The sequence below is a fragment of the Daphnia pulex genome, chromosome 10 (assembly GCF_021134715.1).
Source record: "Daphnia pulex isolate KAP4 chromosome 10, ASM2113471v1".
NCBI classification, from domain to species: Eukaryota; Metazoa; Arthropoda; class Branchiopoda; order Diplostraca; family Daphniidae; genus Daphnia; species Daphnia pulex.
In genome coordinates, this window is record NC_060026.1 from 11,162,776 (window position 1) to 11,184,277 (window position 21,502).

A 21,502-nucleotide genomic window follows, 5' to 3' on the forward strand; every position below is an offset into this window, starting at 1 on the left:
AAGAGGGAGAATGGGACGAAAAGTCCTTTTTGGACTTTCTGATTCTTTCGCCTTTACCAATCAGACGAACTTTCGTAACCAAGACAACTCACGCCTCGTCGTTGCGGCGTTGAGTTCCTGTACTAATGCTGTTTTTGAGAAATCGGAAAGTTCAAAAAGGACTTTTTTTGCCATCTATAATTAGAATTCTATACCACGATATAAAATTAAAGGTACACTCTCGCGCTATCCCAGTCCCTTGGAAGAAACGGTGGGTGTTCAATAAAGGGTCCCAAGATTCCCCGCCAGGTTCGCTAGGTTAGTGGGCCCCTCGCCTCTCGGGGGTATACCGGTATAGCAAAAAGGGGTTTTTCGTTCTTAATCATATAAAATTATTAATCAATGAGGCCAGAAATTGATTTCATTTAAGCTTTATTTCATTCTGTAATTCATGTAGATTAGGCAATTTTTTATATGTTTAATTTGTGATTGAAATTCGCATTTTTTTTAATTTGCGCCAAAAAAATCAAATCAAATGTATTTTTTATTAGTTATTTTTGTTTATTCCATTTTAAAATATTAAATTTGAATTTTAAAATATTAAAAATGAATTTTAAAATTCATTAAAATAGAATAAACAAAAATAAGTAATAAAAAATACATTTGATTTGAATTTTTTGGCGCAAATTTCAACAAAATGCGAATTTCAATCACAAATTAAACATATAAAAAATTGCCTAATCTACATGAATTAGGTATTAAACGATAGGGAATGAAATAAAGCTTAAATGGAATCAATTTCTGGCCTCATTGATTAATAATTTTATATGATTAAGAAAGAAAAACGCAAAAACCCTTATTTTTGCTATACCTCCGAGAGGCGAGGGGCCCACTAACCTAGCGAACCTTGCGGGGAATCTTGGGACTCTTTACTAAACACCCGCCGGTCTTGGGGATAGCCGAGAGTGTACCTTTAATATTACATCGTGGCTATACATTGCTTTTAATTGGCCTTTTTACAATTTATTGGGCAAAATCTTGTTTATTTTATGGCGAAAGCCTCTAATTTTTAAGTTTTGTAGTTTAACGAAAAAACTTAATTTTATCAAGGCCGCTTTGCCATAAGGCACCATGTAAACCGCGGCTTCCGCGCGGCTGAAAATGATTTGACCGTCTGTCACTATTTCTTTCATAACTAACCTATTTTACACCTGATTTTTATGAAAATTTGATAAGTTATAAAGTGAAAGACGTAGAACACGTGGGAATTTTTCAAATAATTTATTTCTAATTAGAAGTACTATATTTTTACAAAAAAAAATGAATTTAAACTTGTTTTTTTTTACAGAAATATTAAATATTTTCACGGAGGGTTTTGTATGTAATATCTTGAATACTACAATAATAAAGCTCACTTAAAAAATTTCATGTATCATTTTGTCATAGGTTAAAAATTCATTACCCTCGACTACAATTCGTGTCAGTGGGCTCGCAATTAAAGTATAAAATTTAACATAAACAATTATGGTCGGATAAGAATGCCGTAACATTTTTTCACGCGAATATTGCGAAGAAATAAATTGAAATTGAAACAAAACAATTATTTGTAGGATTCGAAAACAAGATAGAATATGATACTATACTAAGTTTCACTTCATTTTAAAAACTTTATTTTAGTTAACTGTTTTCTTTTTGTAAATATTTCTGTTATGATAGCCATTGAACATGAACTCACTTAAAAAAGCGAGAAAAGAAAGTGCAATACCCAACCCCAACAAATAAAAAGCTCCTTGTAAACTATCCAGTGAGTATGCGGCTAATTTCGTAGACTTTGTAGGATCCCACTTTTTCTGTTTTTTAGCCCATTGAGATGTTATGTGCTCAACGATTCCAGATTCAACGAGATGATAAATTTCCTTGTCAAAGTAAGGTTTCAGCGACGAGTGTTTCTGGAGTCCAAGCGCTGAGCGTGTGGGGAAAACACACTCTCTCATGAGATGTACACGAGGGCCATCGCTAGTGGGAGGGAATAATGTAAAGGCTTGATAACGAAGATTCCCCTGATTCGACATCACAGCCCAAGAATTTGTTTCTAGTAAGGCGAACATTTGAGAAAGGTTGGTGGCAATAGCGAATTGACTACCAAGTTTCCGCTGGAGCGGGTCGTTCGAATCTGAAAGACTCTGTTTAAAATAATTGCCCCAGCTGATCTTTTGTAAAGGACTGTCAACTAATTGTTGAATAGTGTCAATAGGATCTGGGGTGTACGGAAAGGTGATGTAAGAAATTAGACCTGAACGATATAGAGTCGGAATTATGGTAGCAGCAGCTAATAGAAACCAAATAAGAAATAAACGATTAGCGGGCGAACGAACTTCTTGTGGCTGCTGGGCCGAGAGCATGTTTCCTAAGATGTAGAGAACACAAACCATAGTGTCGGAGAAAAATGCGTCTTTATTTGGATGACGCGATGAGTATTTGGCTAGCAGTCGTAGCGTCGCGACGGCAACAATACAAGAGATACCAGTAAAAGTCCAAATGGCCGAAGAAAATGGATGGTAAAGTGCCGTCCATTTAGCGTAAGGACGAGGTGCAGGAATGAGAAAGCATTCGAAATTATTTCTGAAGGCTCGGGTGAAGTCTACGTAGGATAACAATCGATCCTGAATATGCAAATCACCATAAGACACGTCGGCTTCTTTTCGATGCAGAAAACCTAATAAACCGGTGACGGTGACGTTTTCCGGTCCATTGAAGATTAAAGTACCCTAATGCAAATTTACAATGCACATTAAAGAAAATTTAAGAAAATTGATTGCATAAATTAAACGCAACCACACTTACCCACATTTCGTCGTTAACTGGTAGAATATAACTGAATCGAAAGTCTAGCCTCTCAGCAAGGATTTCCATTATTGTCGGCTCGATTCCATAGACGACAACTTTACCGCTTAGATCATTCTTCTTTGCAAAAACGATGGGAGGGAAATCGAGCGTCGCAATCGTCAAGTGCCTACCCATTAAAGTTTGGCGTTGAACCGGCAGAACTTTTTTTAAATTACTGTGTCTAAACACGAAATTCTTTTGAATACGATCGCTGATGACCCATCTGTGAATCTCCAGTAGACGTTGACTGCGTTCAATCAGCAAAAAAAAATTATCGCTTCGAATGTCGCCCAATAGTTTGTCGGCTTCTGTAGACGAATTTGAAGTGACTAGAATTACTTTCTTTGCATGGAAGTAATCATTGACTTGTTCGTAAATTGGTGGAAAATCATCAAGGTTTTGTACAAACAGAATGGCGTCGCTGCAAACGGTCTCTTTAATAGTCGAAAATTGTTGCTCAGAAACGTTTACCCTACCGTTGTGATTTTGGAGTAAAATCAGGGGGCGGTTTTTCTTTAAAATGAGTTTGGCGATGTCTTCTTCGTTCTCCTCAGAATATTCTTCGTCGAAGATGGTTACCAGTCCCGAACACTTGACGTCCATATTCAGGATGTATTCAATCACACTGCATCTGTCGATCATCATCGACATGGACGATACCTCGACTAGGCAAACTAAAGAAAGAAGAGCGACTTTAGCAAACATACTAACGGGTCCTTGTGAGATCTGCGTATGCCGAAAAGACAGTGTAACCTGATCGTTTTTATACCCTTTAAAACCCAGCTGATAACTCACCAATCGTTCAGTTCATTGATTACAGTTCTATTTTAAATGCAATCAACATCGCGATCTAACTAAGCGAAAGATATAGACTGCCAATTCCTCGTAATTAAAATGTCAATCACTGCTGTAGCTCGAGTCTTCTCGCAATTTGTGTTCGTCAAGCTATGTAATTAACACCAAATCAATGAAGAGCGATTGAATAAATTCTTTGGCTTTCGTCTCGAGAATAACGATTTTCTGGGTTGAATGTAATTAAACCTCTGTGGGAGAAACAGAAACCTCTGCTCGTGCAGCCATAGCAACATGTCTTTTTCTGTAGGTGTATTCTCCATAATCCGACTGTTCATCCGCTCTGATGATTAGCTATAGCGTCGAACTCAATGATGAATCACTGCCCTGCATACGATGTCGACTATATTCCGCAATTTTCCGATTGGACTCCATTCTGAATTAAAGGAACCGCAAAAATTCGATTCATGTTATAATCTTATAAATAAACAGTCTGTGATATGTTTTTACTGTATACCTAAAGCCAGAGATTATGCGAATTAAAAAATATATTGCAACGGTTGCATTGCAACTATTACAAACAAGATCATGATCGATTTTTCGCAAATAAATGTTTTCTGGATTAGGTTCTCATGATGACAGATGTATTGGAACAGCGGTTCTTTGTAACGGATTCTCCTTTGAAACGTGAAAATTTACTGTAAATTAAGTTTGTCACTTTTTTCCACCAACACACGTAAAACAGAAAAAAACTATCAAGTTAGCATTAAAAAACACATTCTTCAGTCTTAAAACGGCAAGTCCCATAAAAGACCGTGTTTTAAATATTTGCGCAATTCTTCCGCTTCCTGTTGAGTTTTTCCATATGAATAACAGGCAGCTGGTTGTATAATGTAATTTTAAAAAACACTAGCTGGCGCTCAAGCAAAACAAAACATTAATTGAGCTTATTTCGAATCAAGGGCGTTTTCTCGCCTTTTCCAGAAAATTTTCTAGCACTTAAAAATTTCATTAAGAATTCCCTAAGAAAGGTTGACTCGCAGCAAAATCTTTTTAATAAATATTAATATCTGAAATAATTACTGTATATCTCTGATTTTTCTTTTGTTATCTTATAATAAGTTGAGAAATAAAACCGACACCAAAACAAACCACCAAGCAGAAGGAAACGTTGAAGATAACGAAAGTCTATTCAGAAATGTTTAGTCACCCATGCAGTTTCAAACGATTGGATTAGAGTGACAGATTGAAGCGCATTAGTGTCCTGCAAAAAAGCATCAATAAAAGAGATTTCTGCTGCAGAAAAAATTCCCATGACGTCGCAAACGGAAGCTCAAGCGGAAGTTCCGATTCTACCAAACGATGACGCAGCATTGGAAGTAAGGCAAGGTCAGCAGTATATAAGTTGGACGCCTTCCGCATCTCACACCAAATCTAAAGAAGAAAATAAACAACTGACGACGGCGTATCACGTATTAAAATTAATAATTCTACCTTTGTTGGTTGGAACAGTTTTCTTTTTCTTACTGCACTATCGCCACAACATCGAAGACAGGGTGGCCGGAATCACTGGTGGAGTTGTTGCTATTGGAATTTCAATCCTATTGGCATTTTCTCAATCAGCTCGCTGCATTGTATCCCTGCTCATTCCTTCGTTAGGAACGCGATTAGGGAAATCTTCTCTATTGGCCTTGTTGGCAAGCATGCTCTTAGCCGGACCGGCCGCTAATTTGAATTACAACTTTAAACAGACGACTCAGTCACTGATTTGTTTCGGAGAAGCAGCCTTTAATCAAACAAGATTGGCATCGGAACGCTACACAGAATCGATGAGAGATATGAGCACACAAGTAGGAGATAGCTTGGCCAATTATGTAAATTTGGTCGAATCAGTCCAGCACTCAATTGATTCCTTTGATGATTTCCTAAAGAAGACTTCAGATTCATTCGATTCGACTCTCAACGACCTCAATCTTCAAATGAATCGATGCCGGGAGACAATGACATCGGTAAATGGTAATTGCCAGACGAAAATGGACAGCCTGAAGAAGGAATGCATTAATTTGATCAAAGGTCGAGGGTTTTTTCGAAGGAAGAAACGAAGCTGGTTACCCGATATTATTACCAACGTTGGTGAAAATGTAATCAACGAAGTTAAGAAAATCGGGTTGGATGTTGCGGATCATGTCGACAAGGTCAAATTGACGGACGTTTGTAATTTGTTTTCCTCTGATTTGTGCAAGTTTACAGCGGAAATATGCGGTGTAATAAAAAAGGTAAATTGGAAAACCACAGACATACAAACTTATGCATTACTAATCGAACTTTGTAAAATAGGTAGGAAATAGGACCCTGTCTCCTTTGTCAGGCATTCCGCAAATCATCCGGCCATTAATAGGCGAATTAAAAATTGGTGCATCTTATACTCGTCAACTAGAGTCCACGCTGAACCACACAAGCAGTTTTGATGAAGTTAAACGGAACGTGAAGTCTGAAATCGGATACTTTTTAGATCGACTTTTGTGGACTATAGAGACGCTGTTAACTTACTTTAGCTTAATCACCCTGGTGGTGGTTGTCATCACATCCTGGCTGTACCACTTCCGTTTCCAGCACAGTCTAATCTTTGACAACATTTACATCAATAAAGATATTAAGACTTACGACTCCTCACGCCAATCAAATGATCCCTCGTTATTCCCACTTCAAGGGTCGGCAGAAAAAAAGGAAGTGATTGACTGTCTATCTCTAGCACTGTCTACTTGTGAAAAGAAATCACTTTTGAAAAGTCTACTAGTCTACTGCATTGTTATAATCTTAACCACCATTCTAATTTTAGTCGATTGGGTTCTTTATCAAGTGACAGATATTCTCCGACGGAATGGACGGACGACTCTTCAAGTTGGAGTGGATTCTGAGCAAAAATTCAAAGTGGAAGGTCGAGGGTTTATTTCGAGCATTTTTAGATTCCTGTTCAAAGAATTCGACTACCAATCGAGAGAGATGAATCAGATCGACACAATGCCCTGTCTTCCTAATCCACTTCAACTCTCACTAGAACATTTGATTCGCCCAGCAATCGTTATGATTGCTCTCGGCTTGGCTACCTTCTTGCAACCATACTGTCTTCGCTCACGTCACGCCATTGCCGCATATTTTTACCCGGAGCGTCAAAAAGAAAGAGTCACTTACCTTTATAGCGAGATGCTTCGTCGAAGGCAAGCCCTGAAAGCCAGCATGCAGCACCATATTCCCGGAAGGTTGGATGAAAACAGAAACGTCGCCGAAACAATCAGCAATGGCAGCAGATTGGTCAAGACACTTAATTGGTTGGGTTGTTTCCACCGTTGTTGCCTTTTGTGCGGCTGTCAAGGATCTACCAACGGAGTTTTGAAGATCTTTTCAAAAGAAGAAGAATATAAAATCTGCAATCGAAGCCCAGACTGCCCAGCTTTCTATTGCGCTTCTTGTTGGAAACACCTAGGAAACTGTGCTGTTTGTGGGAAAAGTGAAACAAATTAATCTAACCAGTTAAAAACATAAAAAGGAATATTGATAATTTGATACATCTTCCCAATTCCCAGGTTGTTAAATACACGAAATTTTTAAAAATTTAATACCTGAAAAATTGAAATGTATTCAAATCCTTGCATTTTCTGTATTCCAAAAAAATTTCTTAGAGATTTACATGTCATTCATCTCGGCTGCTCGAACTGACATCCCAACGGCGTCTCTTGCGTTTCACATGCTCTTTTTAACTTTCTTCTTTTAACTTCGTACTTTCTTTCTTCTTTTTCTCTGTCTAGTCGCGTTCTACCCATTAAACTTGGTTGCTGACTTCCTGACTTAGTATTAGCTAAATTAACCACTGCCACTTGAATACTGCAATCGAGGCCTGCCCATCGTGAGGCATCACTGTCAATACCTTTAACGCCTGGGTGCTGGGTTTGATTCTTGTTGACTCGCGGTGAAAAGGTACGAAATCCTTCGGAATAACAGGAAGAGAGGTGTTGCTCCAATGACGCCATCAAGGATGTCGGAATAGGCTAATATAAGCCCATCAGGCATCAGCATCTGAGAGTTTTTAATTTTCTCACCTTCCAATTTGAAACATTGATGTAAACAAATCTTTGTCGTCTGTAAGATAAGAGCCATCTGTTAGTGGTGAACGGAACAACGGTCAAACAAAATCCGCGCAAATTGCTAGGCGCACGCGCATTTCAGTCACACCCTCAGAGCTCAACTCAGTCCCTCACACATTCACACCTGGTAAGTGGTCACACCTTGACACCCCCACCCTCTATCCTCCTCTATATTTTGTCTTTCTTTTCGTATGTCTGATACGCTTATTCCCGTGAAAAGAGAAAACCTTCCGTGGAAATAGACGAAATTTAATTTTTTTACAAAAAAAACAGGTACGGCAGAATTTCGGCGATAGATTTAAACACAATTTAATGTCTATTTTATATCGTCATATTTTTATTACTAGTTTCACCGCAGATTTTCGTTCTATTTCAAAGGTAACATACATTAACACATAATTAACAAATTTTCCATCGATAATTTATTCAATATTGTGATTTGCATATCACTATCGAGTATCGACATTATTGAACGTTTTCAAATGTCATTTATAGATGGGTATTTTGTTATCATTCACATGGAAATTGATGGTTGCATCGACTTTTTTTCTGACTGGCTTGGCTGCTTCAGAATTGGAAACGTCCAATCCTTTAACCGTTCCCGCATCAGCTAAGACTCCCGAGGATAGACCGCCGCCGATTAAATTTTCCTACATGCAGTTTCAGTCTGTTTGCGTAAAAATTTACGACAGTCAAATAACTTCACGCGCTTCAGGCAACAAGAAAATCTATTTCTTCTCGCCGATCGCTCTGCTAAATCACTTGAATGTTGCTTCTATTTATAACCAAACGGTCCCCAATCAGGGACTTCTCAGTATCAGTTTTTCAATTTGGAATCAGGAAGTCAAAACTAAAGTGGTCGAGCACCTGATTCGGGTCCTCAACCAACCAGTTGAGCCGAATCAAGTGCAAGTCTTTCCATTCAAAAGTGTCAGACTGACCAGCACGGCGCAACCACAGGTTGATTTCTCATTAAATAATGAATGGCTCGCGTATAAAAATGAGCGATCACTCAGATTTAGTCTGGTCTGCCCGACACGGGAAGGTTGCGATCGTGTGAAGACTCAAATGCACAATAATCCCGAACAGTTTGAACATTTGCGACTTGATTTCAATAATCCTCAATTAAAAGACGGTAGGTTGTTTTATTTTAAATTTGATGCATAAATTAATTCAAATTTGACTTATATTTGAAGACACTTGCATCGCTACAATCGCTGATGATGTGGAAAATGATTTGTCAATACAAGTGAAAGGTAACGTACTATATTTCAAGTACGAAATGATCAATTAGAAATTAACGAAAGAAATAATTTTGCAAATTTTCAGAATTAGCAAAAAGTTTGGAAGAAACCAAATCGAAATTTGCCACAGAACTGAATGCAATTAGGGAAGGTAAACTAGCTATATAAACTTATTTATTATCATTAATCGCTATAGAGATTTAAATACTCGAACGCATAAATTTCGCAAAAAACAGCGACAACGCTTCTGAAGTCACCACGGAAAATTTTTTACTTGGAGAAAATAAAGAATAAATAAATGTTTATGTTTTCGAATTTCAGAAACGAAAAAGAATTTTGCGGTAGCTTCACAGATCTTAACAGATAAAATCAAAGTCGCCGAAGAAAAACTAACAGGCAATTTATATTAATTCAAGACGATTTTTTTAGCGGTGAAATAATCCTTCGTGAATGTTATACGAATTTGTTTGCAGTAACTTTGGAGGATTTGGAAACGACGAAAAACGAATTAACGCTTACGAAGGCCACCGTCAAGGAATTGTCGGTAAAATTGGATGGTATTTGCACATTTTAATTTTTAAATTATTGAAAAAAATGCAAATGTTGAAAAAATCTTTAATTGACTTAGCGACTGAAAAAGATTTGGCAGCCATTAAGATCACCGCCGGAAATTTCCCAACAGTTAAAACAAGTGAAATAGTTGACACTGATAAAATGCCGACCTCTTGTGAAGATCTACAGCGAATGGGACAACAAATCAGCGGAATATTTTTGGTCAAAGGATCGAAAAAGATGGAAGCGATTCACTGCAAGTTTAATTCTAAAGGTAGGAACGAAAAGTTATACGATTTCTCTATATTATTCATATTTTATAGCCTTTGTAATATTAACCGATTAATTCATATTTTATGTAGACAAACAGCAATGGATCGGTTACGCCGACGTCAAATCAGAACCCGTTCATTTCTACGTCCAGAGAACTTCTTCATTCACAAGAGAACGCGTTCCGATTCCATTCCAACTTGCGCGAATCAACGAGGGAAATGCCATGGATTTAAGAACGGGGAAATTCACGGCACCGCGAAAGGGAGTTTATTTCTTCTCGTTCACGGGACTGTTAGAGTTCCCATCTTCATCATCTTTTGTTTATTTGGGAGTTCTTCTTTATTTGAACGGGGAACGAATTGGTAGGGGGTTGGTTGATGCGGTAAACACCGTCGCTGGGCAAAATAGTCCGTTGACCCTCCAGTCGACGCTGAACTTGAAATCAGGCGATGAAGTCTGGGTGGAGATTGATGCCATCTCATCAAGAGTGGAATTGTTTGACGACGATTACCATTACACGCATTTCACTGGTTTCCTGTTGGAGGAGGAAATTGTGGCGTCCCTTTGAATTTTCTTCTAAAGGACTGTTTGTGTAAAAATTTACTACAGCAAAAAAAAAAAAAAAAATTAAGCAACAAGAAAATCTATTTCTATACTTTATTTACTAGATTTGGTAAATCACATGAACGTCGTTTCTATTTATAACCAAACGCGGCCAGTATAGTTAAGTATTTCTCAGTTTCAGTTATTCAATTTGAAATCAGGGAGTCAGAACTAAAGTGGCCCAGCATCTCATTCTTCAACCAACCAGTCGAGCCAAATCAAGTGCGAGTCTTTCCATTTAGCACTGTCAGACTGCTAAACATATGGCAATGTTTATTCAACATCGTGGGCACAAAAAATTACGTATCGTCCGTCCAACCGTTTCAAATGACATTCAGTCATTGAACAAGTAAAATAAGTTTGACTCAGCACTTTTTAAAAAGCTTTTCGTGGTAGAGAAAAAGAATATTTAAAAAACGTCTACGGTAACCTTGAAACGCTTTTGGAAGTGATTGGTGGTCAGTGTGAAGGTACTAGGTACGACTAGGTAGAAGCGGCTTTATTTGGGATATTTTATTTTTCTAAGGCGCTGGCCGGTGTCCGTGATTAAGGCTTTGCTTTGCACGAAAGAAACAAGAAAGAAGTTCGTGGCAGTTGTACACTTGTACTCGTCACATTCAAAAGCGCATATTCGTAAATAACTAAATAAGCAACAGATTTAACCTTGATTCCTCGCTTGATTCCATTCAGTCTCATCTTTAGCCATACTCTAGCTTCGCCGTATAACATCGAAAGATTGGTTTTTGATTATCTGAAAGGTAATTCATAGTTAGACAAATTATTCTTGACATGTTGTTTCTAAAATATACCAATATATTTGCAGATGGGTATTTTGTTGTCATATAAACTGGGTGTGGCGTCGATTCTTTGTCTGGCACGTTTTGCTTCTTTAGAATCAGAATTTTCCGATCCTACCTCATTGAAGAGTCTCGAGGATAAACCGCTGCCGATAAAAATTTCCTCGGTGCTTTACAGATCCGTTTGTATTAATATTTACGACAGTCAAACAACTTCGAGCAACAAGAAGATTTATTTCTATTCGCCTATTGCTGTACTAAATCACATGAATGTCATTTCTGTTTTTCATCAAACGTCCACTCAAGGGTTTCTCAGTATCAGTTTTGCAATTTGGAATCAAGAAATCAGAACTAAAGTGGTTCAACACCTCACCCAGATATTCAACCAACAAATCGAGCCGAATCAAGTGCGAGTCTTTCATTTCAACAGTGTCAGGCTGACCGGCAGCAAACTGAATTTTGCTGATTTCTCGTTGACTAATGAATGGATTGCGTACAAGGATCAGCCATCACTCAGGTTTAGTCTGATCTGCCCGACACGAGAAGATTGCGATCGTGTGAAGACTGAAATGCTCAGCAATCCCAAACAGTTTGAACATTTGCGACTTGATTTCAATCCTGAATTGAAAGATGGTACGTATAGGTTGATTGTATTTTTTGTTAGATTCATAAGATAATTCAAATGCTATTTGCATTTCTATAGATACTTGTTTCAATAATAATGGGGTTAAAATAACCCAAGAAGATTTTTCAATACAAGTTAAAGGTATTAAGATAACTCAAATGTTACTCTTACAATTTAATGTACAAATAGTCAAATACCAGTAGAATTTATAATTTAACGGAAAAAATTGTAAACATTTTTAGAGTTACTGACAAACATCGAAGCCAAATTAATGAAAGAGCTGAATGCCTTTAGGGAAGGTATCAATGTATATATAAAATGAATTAACTATATTTTTAAAATTTTAATCATATCAATTATGTAGATGAAGAAATTTCAAAAAAGTCAATAACGGCAGCATGCGAAGTCGCTAATGAAAATTTGAGAATGGCACTACAAGGTTTTTAGTTTGCTATACTCTATTACGAAAAATAAACAAAGTTATAAATTTTTTAATTTCAGAAACTAAAATGGATTTTTCAACAACTTCACGGATGTTAGCTGATAAAATCATAGTCACTGAAAAAAATCTGGCAGGTAATTTATTGTATGATTACTGGAATATATTTTGGAACTATTTTACTCTCGGTGAAACAAATCGTAAATCAAAATTCTTCGATTGGATTTTGCAGTGGCTTTGGACAACTTAAAAATGACTTGGAACGAATTAACGAAAACGAAGGCCGTCGTTGAGGAAATGTCGGCAAAATTGAACGGTAAGATATTAGAAATGATCAAAATTGTGAATAGAAGGTATAGGTTGCTGAATACTATAACGATGAGCTATTTGAGAAACGACAACATATCTTGATGTTGTTGTATTTATCTCGTTACTTCAGTTTTCTATCTAACGGAATTTTAATTTAAAATAAATGTAACATATTTGACAACTTTTAGTATTTGAAATAAAATTAAAAAAGTTAATTAAACCTCACAACAAATATGTTGTGATTACACACAGGTACTAAACAAAGAACAAGAGTTGGTAAAAACCACTACAGATTTCACTATAGTTAAACGTATGCGTATATTGATTGTCTAATTCTTTCAGACAAAGACAAATGTATCGGATGCTCGATCGGATGCGCCAACGTCAAATCGCCTTCCGTCCATTTCTACGTCCAGAGAAATTCTTCATTCTACACAACTAAAACTCCGATTCCGTTCGATTTGGCGGTGGTGAACGAAGGGAACGCTATGGATTTGACATCGGGGATATTCACGGCTCCACTGTCAGGAATTTATTACTTCTCCTTCACTGGTTTGGTGGAATTTCCATCTTCATCATCTTATGTTTATTTAGGAATTGGTCTTTATTTGAACGGAGGTCATATAGGATCGGGTTTTGTTGAAGCGGCAAACACTCTCTCTGGTCAAAACGATCAAGTAACCCTTAAGCTTACGCTGAACTTGAAAAACAGAGATCGAGTTTGGGTGGAGATTGATAACTGGTCAGCAGGGGTGGCGAAGTTGTATGACGACTATAGCCACTACACCCATTTCACTGGTTTCATGTTGAAGGAGGAGGAAAATGTCGCGTCCCTTTGAGGTTTCGTGTTATTCTGTCTGAAATTCACATAATATTAAATCATAATTCAAAACGCTTTTAGAAGTGATAAGTGGTCAGTGGGAAGGTACTTGCAATTGATTTTTTGCAAGGTAGTATGAATGGGTGTGAATGGAATCTATATGTATATTGGAATTACAAGCAATCAATTCCACAACACTTTCGCCGGACTTTCTTTTTATTAACAGTGTATTATTATTATTAGGATATTTCGTACATAACTCGCGTGTAACGAAAGCTTAGGATAGGAGATAGGATGGAGTCGCATAGCAAGCATGCCGGATAACCATTGAAATATTAAATTACTTGAAATTCACCACACTTGATTTATTGTCATTTCCTTTTCCAATCATTTTTAGTTTTAATTCATCAATACATGATCAGGGGAGCTGGCGCACCAAAGACATAATTTATTAATTTCCAAGACGTGGGGAATTTCCTCGAGGTATCATTGGCCATTGGTACGAAATTTATCCATCGGCTGATATGGGCCGTGAGTACGTGACTAGCACAACTTCCGGTATATTGTCACTCTCGGAGGAAAGATATAAGAAAAGTTACCTTGAGGGAAATTGCCACTGCAGAATAAAAGGAAAAAATTTAGAATACGTATTGTCGAACTAGGGCAGGCTACTGTAAACTGTGAAGTCCTTAGTCATACAGTCAAATCAATACTTGGCTGGACAGCAGGATAGTATTGGCAAAAGCGCATTTCTTGATCCAGCCCGGCACAGAATTCAGCTCAATCCTCGATTCAGCCCACTAACTGGGCCAAGAAATCGGCACAGAATTCCTTTTGAGAGTAAATGAATTTGCAGGTTATTATTTTTACACTAATAATAATTTCAATGCGTTACCTAAATCAGAAGGCCACAAACTTTTAAATAGCCGACTTTTTTTCTTTGCTGATGTACTATACTGAAATAATAGCGAAAATTTGATTAGCAATTTTTTTCAATCAGTAAAAATGTAACATTAAATAAATCAAATTCTGCTGCTGCCAGGACTCATGAGGCCTTATTGTTCCCTTCCCGTACTGCCAACTACGAGAACGATTGATTCAATTTAGCTATAGCTTGTCACAGTGCGATGCCTATGTTCCCGACTGATGCTGAAAATTCGGAAAACAAATTTTATGGTGAAATAAAGTAAACAAAATACTGAATCTATGAAATTCAATTAGAAAAAAAAGACGAAAAAAGATGTAGGTGTGACTTTATTGGCTGGGCTACTGAAAGGCGCCTACTCACGGGCGCGATCCCACTACTGCCCGACACGGGAACTTTTGGCTGCTCGGTTTCCCTCCTGGCCCGATTCGCTCCTCCTTAGATAACCTGGATCTGCCGGATTCCTCCAACCGATCCATGTTGATGCCAAGCTTAGTGCGGACACCTGTTCGACGCAAGCGACGATCCAGCAGGACTCCCAGCCTCAAGCCATCCACTACACCAAGCCTCCCAGAAGCAGGATTACAGGTACGCGCCACATACCCGGCTGGAATACTGACATTTTTACAACTAGTGACCCTAGTGAAGAAATTTTTTTGTATTTCAAGTTCGCAATACAATTGCAGTAAATTTGAACATGTTCAAGTGGTTTTCAAACTCGTTGTTGTAATATAAGTTGATCTAAAGTCTGAAACTGTCACTAATATCATCTACTGGCAATCCAAAGTTGCAATTATTTTGTTATTGAACGAAAAGAATGCATTTCTTAATTTGCAAACCAATTAAAAACAACGTTATCAAGTGACTAATCAAGCCTGATAAATATTTTGCAATTATTCATTAAGAAATACTTTCACTATTTGATGTTCAGACTCGAAAACCTCTTTATATTTATATTACATCACATAATAATTGTATGACGACTATCGCCACTACACCCATTTCACTGGTTTCATGTTCAAGGAGGAGGAAAATGTCGCGTCCCTTTGAGGTTTCGTGTTATTCTGTCTGAAATTCACATAATATTAATCGACTAACAAATGACAAAAAAAATTTTTTTCATTAGATAATGTAACAGGAATTGAAAAAAATCGATTGCGATAAAAATTTAGGGGTGTGAATGTTTTTAAAAAGCTGGTTTTAGTTTTACATGCACGCGTGTCTCTTACACAACTCCTTACAGTTATTGTCTTGATAATATAAAACAATTAGTTTTCAAGTGATTGCTATGGGGTGCGAAACGAACACTTTTTCTAAAACCCAACTCTTGAATATTTCCATATTGCTCTTATATTTGAATTTTTAAAAACTTAAGGTTGCCAAATTTTCCTGTGTGCTTAATAAACTTCCTAATAAATACATATTACATTACAAGGTTGAATACCGTGAAATCTATTGCCATGCCGGTCCGACAGGGCAATAGCCATAGAGGGCTATTGCCCTGTCAGTGCTAAAACCCCCATCTGGTGACGGCTTTTGGTAACCTGTTTGAATTCAAATGAATGCCAACTAAAATTGTCAGCTCATCTGCGTTACCCGTTAGCAAGGGATGTTTGCGATTTTTTTTTCATGAAAGAAAATAAAAATAGCTTATGACCATGATATGAAGAACAAAAGTCTAAAAAATGGTAGCCTTTTTTAATCCATATGTATGATTGCTATGTAGAATTAAGTTAACGACCTTGTAAGTTATAATGTGGGACGTTATTGTGTTAGACACGAAATAATTTCTCGTTTTTATTTTATTTTACCATGTTATGATCAGTTATGATCCAACAAACCAAAATTAGTGTTTAATTAACGTAAGCTAGGGAATATTATTAATTCCGGAGGATATTTTATAAAATTTTGGATCATTATGGGTGAATAGTTTTAAAAACTTGTTTATAGTAATACATATTCTTGAAAAACGCAACGCATTTATTGTGTTTTGTTTTTTGTAAACAAAACAAATGCGTTATAATTTAAAGCATGTAAATTACATGGTTTCATTTTCAACAACAGAGTGAGTCACCCTCAGTCTCCCCCCTTGACCTTGTTTGGCTGAAGGTTGAGCCGGAGTTCTCAGAAGTCAGAATAGGGTTCGAGGGGTTGTTTACGACCTTGAATAAACATCGACCAGCAACGTGACTCACCATTTCCCCATTTTCTTCTGATTGATTCCCACGTTACACGTGATGAATTGAATAAGAAATAAGATGGGACCAACGGGACTCCCGTTTTATGCAGAACTGGCTGCGCATGGTTCACCGTTCACCCTCTTACGTCTGAGAGAATTAACGGAAATTAATTAGTCTTGCTAAACAACAAATTATGAACACAAAAACTATGGCCATCCTGCTTCTTTAAAAAATTGTTTCATTGCACTGAATCCGTGAATCGTTTCACTTTTTGAATGCACATGCTTTCACTGGGTAGATTATTTTTTAAACACTTAAATCACCCCATATAATAAACAAACAAGGTTAAGTTATATATTTTTTAAACAAGACGGAAAGCTCACTTAATTTATAAGGATAGACCTGATACCGTGACATTGAAATCTTTCTTCCTTTGTATTCCTGCGCCAATTATATTTTTTAGTTTAAGAGTTTTGTTATAAAATTTGAATGATTGAGTCCTGCCGCCCTACGACCTATATTGCTTCTAATTTTACACAAGAGTGTGTTTACCGTCACTTGCGGCTGTGTACTATCTCTCTATTGATTTTTATACTAAGAGCCACCGAAAATGTTATTATGTTGTATGAAAGATCATATTCTCTTCCGTCCCTGATTTTTTAATATCTAAGCCATGTTGTCTCCACGTTGAATCTTCTTGCAATGATCGTTAATAATCTCAATCTCAGCATGTCCATCGTCTTCACATTTCCGCGATGATTTCTTATCACACTAAAGTGCACCGTGTGTTGTATATCGCTTTAACTAGCACGCCCCTTTAACCTTTGTGATGCCTATTTCACAAGATTATTTGTTTGCACTGATTTGCACTGAACGAGATGGGAAAATGCTTACTATTATTATGGTTATCTAACCTGAGAATTCAATAACATATTTCATAGATATAAGAATCATCATATCCATCTTAGTTTGTGACGGGGAATGAATGTTATACATAATGTTACACATTACTTGATAACACTAACATGGTTCGTCTTCGTGAGTCGTGACCGAGACAATTTTAGAAAAGGATTCCGGGGTGCAATAAGCCTAGACCAAAGTAAAAGTGTATATAAGCAATGAAAATTGCAATAGCCGTCGCTAGATGGGGTTTTTAACACTGACAGGGCAATAGCCCTCTATGGCTATTGCCCTGTCGGACCGGCATGGCAATAGGTCCGACCGTTGAATACACAGTAGGTCAAAATGAAAATCTGAGAAGCAGTTATAACGCATTGTTCATTTATTGTAATCTACACTAGTTGTTCTCAAGTTCTCAATTATAATGATATTGTGATTGCTAAACGATTAGTCGTCTACTAAAATACAGTACTACACCATTAAAGAATAAAAAAACAAATTTTATTTACAAATTCAAATGTCTTGATTATTATATTTCATCATAATCCTGAATGGCTGAGGTAACAACAACAAAAACTTATAAACACATGTTAAACTCACTGAGTAAAGTCACACATGTGCGTGAGTACCAAGTGAGATGTATTTTTATTATCAATGCAAAATCTGAATTAAGAGCAATTCATTTACATTAACCTTGATGACCACCATGGGATTTTTGGATAATTTTTCTTCCAGCTTCCAGGCACTTTCGTTGAGGAACTTGACACACTAGCTTGAAAATTCAAAAGAAATGCGATTATGAAATGTCACCCGTCGTCTGTTCTTCTGCTGAAGGAATACTAGTTGGAGTATGAGTACTTTCGTGAAGACGCAGTTTGACGATGGTGCGGAAAACTTTGCCACATACACTACACATGTTCTTGACCCCAGTGTGGATTTTGATGTGAATGCTAAGATTGTTTTTATGGGCGAAGGCTTTATTGCAATAAGTGCATACAAACGGTTTCTCGCCTGTATGCAACCTGATATGGTTTGCAAGGTGCACATCTTGACGGAACGCTTTGGGGCATTGAGGACATTGATAAGGGCGCTCGCCCGTATGAATACGCTCGTGTTGGCGTTGGGTCAGTTTTGATTTGAAGGTTTTGTCACAGTAATGGCATGGGAACGGGCGAACATCCGAATGAATGCTGCGATGATGCATGTCTAGTGTAACTTTTTTCTGGAATTCTTTTCCACACAAGTCGCAGGAAAACTGCTTACCTTCCCTGTAAAAATAAGAAAATATAATTCATTTCCAATTATGTGAATGCACACTGCATAACATAGACTGTCAATTAAATTACATGTGGACTTGCTGATGAGAGTGTAAGGCCGTCTTGTAGACGAACATGCTAGGGCAATGTTCGCAACGATAAAGGGCATCAGCATGTTGATCCCGAGTATGCTCCCGCAGTAGTTTGTATGAGCCTAACGTCTCTGAACAGTGTCGACAAGGCAATTTTGGCGCTTCGCCCTTGTGTGCAGCCTAAAGACATGTACATGTCATAATATGAACCATTTATATTTAAAAAATGTAATTACCTTATGTACAAGGAAGGCATATTCTCTGTGGAAAGTAGTGTCGCAAACATCACATTTGAGTAGCTGAGTTTCAGGATCAACAAAACTTTCCGCTGTTTCTAATATCCTACTCTTCTTTCGGTGAGTCCGTACATGTACAACGTAATTTGTACGAGCAGAAAATCGTTTGTGACACGTCTAAATAACGGTAATCAGAAAGATAAAAATTAATAAAATAGAGAAACCCACGAACGTGAATGCAAACAAATGTATTATTTGATAATTTACCTCGCATTCATACGGTTTTTCCCCAGTATGTGTACGCTTGTGCTTAAGAAGGACATTAGGTAGGCGAAAAGATTTGTCACAGAATGGACAGCTGTAAGGCTTCAACCCGTTATCTGCAAATTTAATTTAGTTAGCGATATTTCATTCATTTAGGCAACAAATTCGATATGCATTTTGGCTTACGAAATGTGAGGTGTCGTTTTAGGTATTCAGGTTTCTTAAATACTTTTCCGCATTCAGGGCAAATGTGAAGTTTCACTTGTGATTCATCAGGATGCATGTTCTTCAAGTGATTCTAATCTCAAGGGTGGCACATTAACACATTTGCAGATTGGTCTAATGCATTTAATTTTACACTTACTCTTAAACGTTCTGGAAGTGAAAACGTTTGTCCACATTGATCACACAGATAAGGCCGCTCAGTGGTATGAATTTTTACATGTGTCGACATATAATCACGAAAGACTATTTTGCCGCAAGTCAAACAAGGAATTCGTGATGCTAAAGAGAAATTGAAATATTATCTTAAATAATGCAATAACATAAACACAACCATACCTATTTGACCAGAAGAATCAGAATTAACGCTGTCGGAACCAAGAAAATGCTTCGCGTAACTCTTATGTCGTTGAACTTCGTTTGATAAATCCAGCATTAAAGTATTCAATTCCTGATTACTCGTCTTTTCGTTCTTCAGGAACTTTAAGGCTAATGCAAGGTCCTGTAGGTCATCCTTAGTGTCCACTTCAGCAGCCTGGTTGTCTGAACGATTTGATGCATTTTCACCACCCGTATTACAATCTATCGTTTCGTTGCTCTTTTCGCCGTCGACATTGCTATTTCCTGCGCTCTCATCCGAGGGTGACGTAACTGAATTTGTGGAACCGCCATCTGCTAACACTTGGGCAACCGATCCTGTTTTCTTTTCGGATGTCGTCTTGGACGTCACTACTCTTTCATGCAGCTTGTTCTTGGATTTATTGATGTAAGTCGCTAGAAAGACGTATCCGCTTGATGGAATGGAAGCAGCCGCTGAGAGAGATTTAGTTCGGATCTTATTTTTATTTCGAACAGGAATCTTAGGTGCTTTCCCTACAGGGTTGGAATTGGTGCCAGCGGCAGAGAGATTTTCTGAAGTGTCCACTAAGGGAATCTTCTCTTCACCTGAATTCAATTTTTGCTTAGCTCTAGTTACTATGCACTCCTTAGGTTGTTGTCTTTGTAGTTGATTATCAGGTCCTGCAAGTTGGTAATTGTCAATATTGCTGTCGTTAGACACAATTGTTGGGTTTTTCTTGTTAGGAGTTTTTTTGTTGATAGACTTGATAGAGTTATATCCAGAGTTCTCAGGTACAATTTGACTTTTCGTAACATTTTGGGAATTGCTGTTGCTTTTTTCAGTAGATGTAACTGGAATAACTTCAGGGTTACAAATATCCCACTCTGCAATAAGTGAACACAGGTCCTTTGTGAAACAGTCAACAAACACCTCTCCAGAGTAAACATACTGTAGCAGGAGCTTCAAAGTAGTAAAATCATAGTCTGGAACTATAATGTCGACATCTTCATCAGTGTCAGTAAGCATCATAGCAAACTTCTTGCTGGCAGCAGCAAGAATAAACTTGTTAGCTGAAAGAAATTTTGATTCTCCATTAGGTTGTTTACAATCCTTGGCAATGAGCCTCACATTGGAATAACATTCTTTTTGCCAACTATCTGAGATGCTCTGTGCCACACATTTAGCATGGCCATTACCATGCACTTTAACAAAGCTATTCACTTTCTTCTTCATTTTCTCAACAACACTTACATACAAATAGATTTTTCATCACGGAGAAACAGTCCAGTGCATAAACTTTCAATTTTTTATAATACCACACAGACCAAGGCAAATAAGTAAACTGTAGCAGACTACAATAAAAAAACTAACTGCGTTGCCGTCTTACTGGCGCGCTTTTTGAACGTAGGTTTTGAGAGGACAGATTAACAAATCTTTTGGTGTGATCTTTATTTACTCAGACAGACTGCATTTGAAGAGAAAAAAAAAGCCTTACAATGACGGAGAACTTATATACCGTTATGTCAGATATACAAAACAAATTGATTTTCACCTTCACGTTACATCGTTTGCACGACGACCCCGCTGTCTCTCGTACTATAAGTGGTAGGGCCTACCCTTTTTAAC

General features: G+C 37.4%; 4 protein-coding genes and 1 long non-coding RNA gene across 13 annotated transcripts; 2 read left to right on the top strand and 3 right to left on the bottom strand.

The window, feature by feature from the left end:
* Positions 1-971: 971 nt before the first annotated feature.
* On the bottom strand, positions 972-7,807 carry LOC124204091 (glutamate receptor ionotropic, delta-1-like). 7 transcript variants are annotated; one of them, XR_006878744.1, is made up of 5 exons: positions 7,278-7,807; positions 6,850-7,150; positions 5,770-5,886; positions 5,152-5,699; positions 4,829-5,091 (listed from the first exon to the last, which is right to left on the bottom strand). XR_006878744.1 is itself a non-coding variant. In XM_046601106.1 (3 exons), the coding sequence occupies exons 2-3, from the start codon at positions 3,514-3,516 to the stop codon at positions 1,653-1,655; spliced, it is 1,788 nt and encodes a 595-aa protein (XP_046457062.1). In that variant the 5' UTR covers positions 3,517-3,539; positions 6,850-6,902; the 3' UTR covers positions 972-1,652. The 7 variants fall into 7 exon arrangements, 1 of the variants encoding a protein (XP_046457062.1); XR_006878741.1 differs by adding an exon at positions 3,557-4,093 and having other exon boundaries at positions 4,175-5,091; positions 5,152-7,150; XR_006878740.1 differs by having other exon boundaries at positions 5,152-7,150; positions 7,278-7,498; positions 7,583-7,806.
* A 67-nt stretch (positions 7,808-7,874) lies between these two features.
* On the top strand, positions 7,875-10,520 carry LOC124204093. Of its 2 annotated transcripts, XM_046601107.1 has the most exons (10): positions 7,875-7,926; positions 8,020-8,072; positions 8,147-8,177; positions 8,295-8,934; positions 8,996-9,055; positions 9,129-9,194; positions 9,365-9,439; positions 9,517-9,600; positions 9,672-9,869; positions 9,958-10,520. In XM_046601107.1, the coding sequence occupies exons 4-10, from the start codon at positions 8,295-8,297 to the stop codon at positions 10,434-10,436; spliced, it is 1,602 nt and encodes a 533-aa protein (XP_046457063.1). In that variant the 5' UTR covers positions 7,875-7,926; positions 8,020-8,072; positions 8,147-8,177; the 3' UTR covers positions 10,437-10,520. The 2 variants fall into 2 exon arrangements, with proteins under 2 accessions (XP_046457063.1, XP_046457064.1); XM_046601108.1 differs by having other exon boundaries at positions 7,900-8,072; positions 9,684-9,869.
* Positions 10,521-10,994: 474 nt separating this feature from the next.
* LOC124204094 lies at positions 10,995-13,815 on the top strand. Of its 2 annotated transcripts, XM_046601110.1 has the most exons (9): positions 10,997-11,229; positions 11,295-11,901; positions 11,972-12,034; positions 12,136-12,192; positions 12,258-12,332; positions 12,395-12,469; positions 12,565-12,648; positions 12,984-13,164; positions 13,236-13,418. In XM_046601110.1, exons 2-9 carry the CDS (start codon positions 11,295-11,297, stop codon positions 13,282-13,284), a joined length of 1,191 nt encoding a protein of 396 aa, XP_046457066.1. In that variant the 5' UTR covers positions 10,997-11,229; the 3' UTR covers positions 13,285-13,418. The 2 variants fall into 2 exon arrangements, with proteins under 2 accessions (XP_046457065.1, XP_046457066.1); XM_046601109.1 differs by having other exon boundaries at positions 10,995-11,229; positions 12,984-13,815.
* LOC124204095 lies at positions 13,735-15,008 on the bottom strand. Its single transcript, XR_006878746.1, has 3 exons — positions 14,357-15,008; positions 14,109-14,292; positions 13,735-14,030 (listed from the first exon to the last, which is right to left on the bottom strand). It is a non-coding gene; the product is annotated as an uncharacterized LOC124204095 (long non-coding RNA).
* A 2,937-nt stretch (positions 15,009-17,945) lies between these two features.
* On the bottom strand, positions 17,946-21,235 carry LOC124204225 (zinc finger protein 2-like). Its single transcript, XM_046601270.1, has 7 exons — positions 19,876-21,235; positions 19,679-19,818; positions 19,501-19,612; positions 19,318-19,430; positions 19,051-19,227; positions 18,813-18,994; positions 17,946-18,734 (listed from the first exon to the last, which is right to left on the bottom strand). Exons 1-7 carry the CDS (start codon positions 21,107-21,109, stop codon positions 18,263-18,265), a joined length of 2,430 nt encoding a protein of 809 aa, XP_046457226.1. The 5' UTR covers positions 21,110-21,235; the 3' UTR covers positions 17,946-18,262.
* Positions 21,236-21,502: the final 267 nt, after the last annotated feature.